At 53.7% G+C, this 8733-nt stretch overlaps 1 protein-coding gene across 1 annotated transcript; it reads left to right on the forward strand.

The window, feature by feature from the left end:
• The first annotated feature begins 3945 nt into the window (after nt 1–3945).
• Nucleotides 3946–4266, forward strand: LOC147984918 (uncharacterized). The gene has a single exon (XM_087541318.1). It carries the CDS (start codon nt 3946–3948, stop codon nt 4264–4266), a length of 321 nt encoding a protein of 106 aa, XP_087397444.1.
• The last annotated feature ends 4467 nt before the right edge of the window (nt 4267–8733 follow it).

Consider the following 8733-nt stretch of genomic DNA (forward strand, 5'->3'; position numbering starts at 1 on the left):
GTGGAATCCCTTCCCGCCTTCATTTGGGAAGAGGACCAAGGCCACTATAAATAGGGCCTAGCGACCACCATAGAGAGGGATCCGAATCCTGGAGATCTTCCTCTCCAAGTAGCTCAAGAACACTCCTCCTCTAGAGGTTGTTCTCCCACTATACTAGTTCATCACCACCCCCTAGAGGCCAATCCACCACAAAGCAAGAGTAGGGTTTTACACCGCAAGGTGGCCTGATCCTGGGTAAACTGTTGTGTCCCATTTCCTTCCTGTTCATTGAGCTAGGACTAGAGATTAGCAAGTAGGCTGACTGGGGAGGTTGAGTTCTTCACACACGCCCCAGAGTTTGAACCTCTCAATGGTCTACGGAACCCGAAATCCGACATTTGGCGTGCCAGGTAGGGGTGCGTCGGAGCCTCTCTTCCACCGGTCGATTCGCCACCACTCCACCGCTCCTATGGCTGACGCTCGTCGAGCTCGTGCTGAGCGTCGGGCCGCCCTTGCCGCCCGCGTCGTTTAGACAATACCGGTGGGCGACGGTTGCCCTCACCGTCGCCTGTTGCCCATGCTGAACGCCGCCACCGGCCCCACATGCCATGAGCAGCAGGCTTTGTCATGCATCCTTCTATGGGGCGCGATGGACGCACCGCCACCCTGTCGCTGACTCCGGATGCTTCATCCTCCCATGCTCGTCATGGTCCAGCAAACGCGCAAGCTGCGCTGCTCATCGCACGCGAGCTTCTGCGCTACCGCCCGGTCGACGACCTCTACGAGGACTCGCTGGACTGCATCGCCGAGGTCGTCAGCGCCGCCGGAGGGTCTCTTGCACTATCTCCCTCGTTGCCTCACCCACCACCCCCCGCGGGTGACGTGGCCCACGGAGCACCTCCTCCACCTCCCAGGCAGGACGCCATGATCGAGCCAAGGTATGAGGATCCACGGCACGACCCGCCTCGCAGGGCGCCGACGCGCGACGAGGAAAGCTGCCAGGTGGTGTAGTGGCCATGTGAAGAGGCGTGTGCGCTCCCAGCACCGCCACGTCAAGACCGCGTGCCACCTGTGGTGGTGACGTGCAAGTGCCAGGACCAGGCTCCACCTCTGTGTCGGGCTCCCGTGACCATAGCTGGGTGCCGCACGTTCACTCCGGAGTTGCGCAGCATCGTCTGGCTAGGGAAGTTCAAGCCCGACCTGCCTCCACGCTACGACGGCACCCCCGACCTGACTGAGTTCCTGCAGGTCTACGAGTTGAGCATCGTGGCGGCCAACGGCGGTGAGAAGGTTATGGCAAACTGGTTTCCCATGGTTCTCAAGGACAGCGTGTGCTCGTGGCTCCTGAACCTCCCCGCGGATGGATCTCCTCCTTGGACGAGATGCGAGAGTGTTTTGTCGCCAACTTCCAGGGCACTCGCAACAGTCGGCCGGCGGTGGGTGACCTACGACGCATCAAGCAGCAGCCGGGAGAGACCTTGCAAAAGTACATCCAGTGCTTCAACAGTGTTCGCCTCAAGATCCCCAAGGTGATGAAGCCATCATCTTAGCGCTCACTGATGGCGTCCGCAATGTCAATATGAAGGAGGAGCTCGCCATACATGAGGACCTGTGCATAGATCCGGAGATGTTCAGCATGGAAACCAAGCGCGCGAGAGATGTGCAGGGACGCCTCTGCCTCCTCAAGCTCCTGGAGGCCGAACCAGAAGACAAGAAGGCCATGTCCAAGGACGTGAAGCGCAAGGGAGTAGCCGTACTCGTGGCCGAGCCAGAAATGAAGCGCGGCTGCGACCACCCAGAGTCATCCAAGGGCACCCGCCTGTTCTTTGTCTTCCACAACATACACAACCACAACACCAACGACTGTCAAGAGCTCAGGGCCATCCGCAATGGGCGCCTCGGTCATCGCCCTGAGTGCAACGATCAAGGCTACGGCCGCGGTGGAGGCCGAGGCGGAGGATGCTGGGACGGTCGCAACCCTCGCCAAGAATGGCGTGACCAGCCTCGTGAGGACCGCTGGCATGGCCAGCCTGGTAAGGGTGCCTGGAGAGATCAGCCTCGCGAGGACCGTCCTCAAGGAAATGCTGGCCGTCCCAGCTGCTGCCACCACCAAGAAGGAACGATGACCACCACCAGGACGAGGGGGCTGGGGGCTTACAGCAGCCTCGTACCATCGCTTGCATCCTGGGCGCTGCTCAGGCCCCAGCCTCCCATCGCATTTTCAAGCAGTTCACGCGCGAGGTGAACGCAGCCCTCTGATACGTCTCCAACGTATCTAATTTTTGATTGTTCCATGTTATTATATTATCTGTTTTGGATGTTAATGGGCTTTATTTTACACTTTTATTTTATTTTTGGGACTAACCTATTAACCGGAGGCCTAGCCCAAATTGCTGTTTTTTGCCTATTTCAGTGTTTCATAGAAAAGGAATATCAAACGGACTCCAAATGGAATGAAACCTTCGGGGACGTGATTTTTGGAACAAACGTGATCCAGAGGACTTGGAGTGGACGTCAAGCAATCAATGAGGCGGCCACGAGGCAGGGGGCGTGCCTACCCCCCTGGGCGCGCCCTCCCCCCTCGTGGGCCCCTCGTTACTCCACCGACCTACTTCATCCTCCTATATATGTTCACATACCTGGCAAACATCCAGGAGCACCACGAAACCCTATGTCCACCACCGCAACCTTCTGTACCCAAGAGATCCCATCTTGGGGCCTTTTTCGGAGCTCCGCCGGAGGGGGCATTGATCACGAAGGGCCTCTACATCAACTCCATGGCCTCTCCGATGATGTGCCAGTAGTTTACTTCAGACCTTCGGGTCCATAGCTAGTAGCTATATGGCTTCTTCTCTCTCTCTTTCGATCTCAATAAAGAGTTCTCCTTGATTCTCTTGGAGATCTATTTGATGTAACTCTTCTTTTTGCGGTGTGTTTGTCGATATCCGTTGAATTGTGGGTTTATGATCCAGATTATCTATGAACAATATTTAAATCTTCTCTGAATTCTTTTATGTATGATTGGTCTATCTTTTCAAGTCTCTTCAAATTATCAGTTTGGTTTGGCCTACTAGATTGATCTTTCTTGCAATGGGAGAAGTGCTTAGCTTTCGGTTCAATCTTGCGGTGCTCGATCCCGGTGACAAAAAGGGAAACGACACGTATTTTATTGTTGCCATTGAGGATAAAAATATGGGGTTTACATCATATTGCACGAGTTTATCCCTCTACATCATCTCATCTTGCTTAAGGCGTTACTCTATTCTTATGAACTTAATACTCTAGATGCATGCTGGATAGCGGTTGATGTGTGGAGTAATAGTAGTAGACGCAAAATAATTTCAGTCTACTTGTCTCGGACGTGATGCCTATATACATGATCATGCCTAGATATTCTCATAATTATTCGCTTTTCTATCAATTGCTCGGCAGTAACTTGTTCACCCACCGTAATACTTATGCTATCTTGAGAGAAGCCACTAGTGAAACCTATGGCCCCTGTGTCTATTTTCCATCGTACAAGTTTCCAATCTATTTTATTTTTCAATCTTTACTTTCAATCTATATCATAAAAATACCAAAAATACTTATCTTATTATTATCATCTCTATAAGATCTCACTCTTGCAAGTGGCCATGAAGGGATTGACAACCCCTTTGTCGTGTTGGTTGCGAGATTCTTTTTTGTTTTTGTAGGTACGAGGTGACTCGCGCGTGGTCTCCTACTGGATTGATACCTTTGTTCTCAAAAACTGAGGGAAATACTTACGCTACTTTACTGCACCACCCTTTCCTCTTCAAGGGAAAACCAACGTAGTGCTCAAGAGGTAGCTCCCTCCCCAAGCTCGAGGCAACACACCCACTCAGGTGGTCCAAGTACAGCATCACCTTCAGCTCTTCCGACCACCTCAAGTGCGCGACAACTGCCGGTTCCCTTCCAATGCTCTGCTCGCCTACCGTAAGCAACATGCTCATCACCAAGACACTCATCGATGGTGGTGCGGAGCTCAATGTCCTCTCCATCGAGACGTTCGACCGACTCCAGGTGCCCTACGACCAGCTGCAGCCTACCAAGCCCTTCTCAAGAGTGACCGACAACTCCACCACCCCGATATGGCAGATCCGCCTCCATGTCACCTTCGGCACCCGCGGCAACTACCGCACCGATCTCATCAACTTCGATGTTGCCCACATTTACCTCCCGTGCAATGCCATCCTTGGCTATCTGGCCCTGGCCAAGTTCATGGATGTGACCCACCATGGCTACAACATTGTCAAGATGCTTTGAAGCTACAGCATCATCACGGTCGCATGCGAAGAGAAGGATGTAGTGCGCTCTCTCGAGCGCGCCTACCATGCTGCGGTGGTCGAGGACCCAGACAACGAAGGTGTCGTCTATCCTCCGGAGGCTATCCCCAAGAAGAAGAAGCAGCTGCTCCACCAAGGACCTCAGGAGGACGGGACATCCAGCAGTGCCACCTCAAGCCCTATGCCCATTGATGGGGCGCCTCTCTCTCGTATAGGAAGGCGCACCCGGCGCCCATCTCAGGTTGGGCTCGGGGGCTCTCCTATGGAGGGCCTCCAATCTAACAAGCGTCACAAAGGAGGTGTCCGGGCACCATGTGGAGGCGTGCCTCAACGCGCACTTCCATGAGGAAAGCACAAGGCACGAGGCGCCAGGCGCTCAGGAGTTCATGACCAAGGCAACCAAGGAGCTTCAGGAGGCAAGAGCTATTCGGGGCGACCGGCGCCCACCGCCCGGTGTGGCTCCCTGCCCCAGCGAGGACAGTGAGCTGCACGCCTGCATCAACATCCCTAGGCTAAATAGGGCTGCATCTCAGGAGCTCTTCTGGCTATCCAGCATTGGCCGGTGTGATGGCCCACCACACAGCTACATTCGCATGCCCTTCGACTTGTTGAACAGGGCTACCGTGCATTAGCGCCACATGCGCAGCGTCCAGGCAGCTTAGGAGGCCAGGAACTTGGCGATCCTGTCGGAGATGGTGATGGATCCTCATGAGCCCCTGGGTCTCCAGAGCCTCCCGAGGTTCAGGGCCTGGGCGGCTCATGAGGAGCGACTTCGGCAACACGCATCTTCAGCTACCTCAACACTTCTTTAGCAATGGTGGGAGGTGACATCTTCTTGGTTCGTTCAGTTGGGGGCGCCCCTTGGGCTGCATTATCCCCAAGCCATGTGGGTCTATCCCTGCAGCATGTATCCTTCCTGCATCTATCAGAACTGGCTTTACCTTCGATGATTAGATGCTTTATGATTATCACATGCTTGCCTGGTGCTCTAGCGCCCTTCGCGGCCTCTCTGTGCTACTGACCCGCCTCTTGCTCGTCCCACAACGGGGGCTACACATGCTGTCACGACGCCTGTTCTCGGGTCTGTCCCTACAGCGCTGCCAAATCTGAGAGATTGAGCTCTGGCTCGCGGCTAGCCCCATGCACGTCACCTCACTAGGTCCTCAGTGCCTTCATCCTTCTTATGGAATGATCAGCGGCACAACAACAAGCGTGATCATGTGCCATATTCTCCTCCCTGGACTAACCCGCAGGAACCACCAGAGCCTAACTATAGGCAGGCCCGCCGGCCACCCCTTTTTCACGCAATTCGCTTGCACGTTAAAGGTGGAGCACCCGAGCATCGTGCCTCAGGAGCTCCTACTGGCTCTCGAGCCCTCACCCCCTGGCCTTGATCACGGCAACACGACCTGGCATACCAATGGCGGTTGAGCCTCGCTTGAGGGCCGGGACCCGAGGATGTAGAGCACCTAGATGAGCAAGTATAGGGGGAGACCAGCGGGAGCCCTACCTAGAAGCATCACTACTAAGGCACGATCGGGCGCTGCGCAAGAAAACTGCCACAGGCTCACTGATATAAGTCACCCTCACATATCGGCTTTAAGTTCACGACCCGATCCCTCGACTCCCGCAACCTCGCTCAGGCAATGCCACTTGCTTTTTGGCCTCCAGGGAGCTTCTTGCATGACAAAGGGGACCTCTTGAGCATCGCACCTTAGGAGCACTTATCGGACCTCGGGCCGCTCACCTCCTGGCCTTTACCACGGCATCGCAACCTGGCATACAAGAGACGGCTGAAGCCTACCTGGGGACTAGGTCATGTCGACGCAGAGCGCTATGCTACCACGACAACGAAAAGGGGGAACCGTGCTGGAGCGAGATAAGCAGTTTTCAACATTATGCTATGAAGGATAGCATTTAAACAAAAGTTCTACAGCTTTTTTACACACCCCCACGGGGCTTGTCATAATTCCGAGCATGGAAACAAAAGAAGAAGACCTCGAAGGACCCCGACCGCTAGGTATCACCGATGACGCCGAGCAGACGCTGCTGCCGTGCTCCGGGCGCAGCGAGAGCTCGATGGCACGTAGCTGTCGTCGCTGGACTTCGGAGACTCACTGGGCTCGAGAGTCGCTCGATTCCAAGGAGTCGTCGCTACTGCTGCAGGAGCTGCCGGCGAGTCCGGAGATGAGCTCAACACCCGTGGCCGCGCCACGCGGGCTGCTCCCCTTAGGGAAGCACTCCAGGTGCCGGCCGTCCTCATCGAAGATCTTGAATAACAATGTGGAGGCCCCATCTAACTCGAAGTGGATGGTGAGGGCCCCTTCTAGACGATAAGCGCGGGTGACCTCACCCCATCCTCGGGTCATGAAGATGCCCCCCGGGGGGACGACCTCGACCTCCGCCCCCATGGCCAGGCTGCAGCACCCAACATGTTGCAGCCATAGCTGGAGCGGCCCCCTCGGCGGCATCTCCTCGATGAAGAACCTGGAGAACCGGATCCACGTGCACAGCGGCATTGCCACCCATATCACGAACTCGCGCGAAGTGCCCTCGGCGTGAGTTCACGGGCCGGCTGGTTGCACAGCCCCAGCCAACCTGCCGTGATTCCGAAACGTGTGGTGTTGTTTACTACCACCTGGCCTAGGGCCTTGCGTGCGGGCGTACAAGGGGGTCGGGAAGCCAGGCGGAGGCCGCTCATACCAAGGCCGCATCACTGCCTGCCCTTCGCCAGCGTTGCGAGGGCGGCTAAACCTCTTCTTCGGCGGAAGTTGTTCAGGCTCCTCCTGAGGGGCCTTTCCCTTTTCAGCCGTGGAGAATCTCCTGATCGGTGCCATGGATGCTACGACAAGACGACGAAGAAGGAGCGAGCAGCAAGAAGACAGAGATGAGCAAGGGGGGGTGTAACGCCCTCGATGCGGCTATATCTCCTACGTGTCGAAGCACGACTTAGAGGCATAACAAATCCAGCAACACCGCCCGAATGTGCCGACAAATCCCGATAGGAGCTGCACATATCTCCTTCTCAGGGCACACTCAGATGAGACATCCTACGAGTAAAACCAAACCTCAAGTTGCCCCGAGGTGGCCCCGCAGTCTGCTTGGTCGGACCAACACTCAGAGGAGCACTGGCCCAGGGGGGTTTAAATAAAGATGACCCTCGGGCTCAGGAAACCCAAGGGAAAAAGAGGCTAGGTGGCAAATGGTAAAACCAAGGTTGGGCATTGCTGGAGGAGTTTTATTCAAGGCGAATTGTCAAGGGGTTCCCATTATCACCCAACCGCGTAAGGAACGCAAAATCCGGGAACATAACACCGATATGGCGGAAACTAGGGCGGCAAGAGTGGAACAAAACACTAGGCAAAAAGGCCGAGCCTTACACCCTTTACCAAGTATATAGATGCATTAAGATAACAAGATAATATAATGATATCCCAACAATGAACAATGTTCCAACAAGGAACGATCTCCAAACTTCACCTGCAACTAGCAACGCTATAAGAGGGCTGAGCAAAGCGGTAACATAGCCAATCAACGGTTTGCTAGGACATGGTGGGTTAGAGGTTTGACATGGCAATTTGGGAGGCATGATAAGCAAGTGGTAGGCATCATAGCATAGGCAAAGCAAAAGAGCGAGCATCTAGCAAGCAAAGATAGAAGTGATTTCGAGGGTATGATCATCTTGCCTGCAAAGTTGTCCGAGTTGACTTGATCCTCGTAAGCAAACTCAACGGGCTCCTCGTTAGCGAACTCGTCTCCCGGCTCTACCCAAAGAATACAAACAAGCAAAAGGAACACAATCAACCACGTGCAAAACTCAAACAACATGATGCGAACATGGTATGCTATGCGGGATGCGATATGTGATACATATGCAAGATTTGGCAATGAATGATTGAACCTAGCCTCAACTTGGAAATCCAAGAGTGCCACTGGAAAGGTGAGGTGATTTCGGTTGAAATCGATATAAAGATCACCGGAATCGGATGCACGGTTTGGAAATGGCAAGCAAAACAAATATGGCACCGGTCTGTGATAAACAGCAAGTAGCCATCTAAATGCATTAAGATAAATATGCTAAATCACTCAAACAAGACAAAAAAATGCATGGCATGGATCCACTCATGATTCTTGACAAAATATGAACACTGAGATATGGCTAATTCATCCATTAACAGGTTCAAACAAGCATGGCAAAAATGCAAACGATAACAGGTTTCAGACTTAGTGAAATTAACACAAGTCTGGAATTTCACATCAGGTAGCACACTTTGGAGCTTGAAAACTATATGCTACAGGAAATTAACATGGCAAAGCAAGGCATGAGATGAAGCTACTCAAAGCACTTAACAAAAGTCCCTTAGTGACCTTGATCCAAAAGGGATCAGAAAATACAATTGCAAGCATGTGAACATGGCAAAAACATAATCAGGTTACAGACTTAGTG

Source organism: Triticum urartu, chromosome 2A, assembly GCF_056163025.1.
Source record: "Triticum urartu cultivar PI428250 chromosome 2A, HENAU_Tu73, whole genome shotgun sequence".
In the NCBI taxonomy this organism is placed as follows: Eukaryota; Viridiplantae; Streptophyta; class Magnoliopsida; order Poales; family Poaceae; genus Triticum; species Triticum urartu.

Bases quoted from the DNA above. Each gene is read 5' to 3' on its own strand.
- LOC147984918 (XM_087541318.1), top strand. From the start codon at position 3,946: ATGCTCATCACCAAGACACTCATCGATGGTGGTGCGGAGCTCAATGTC.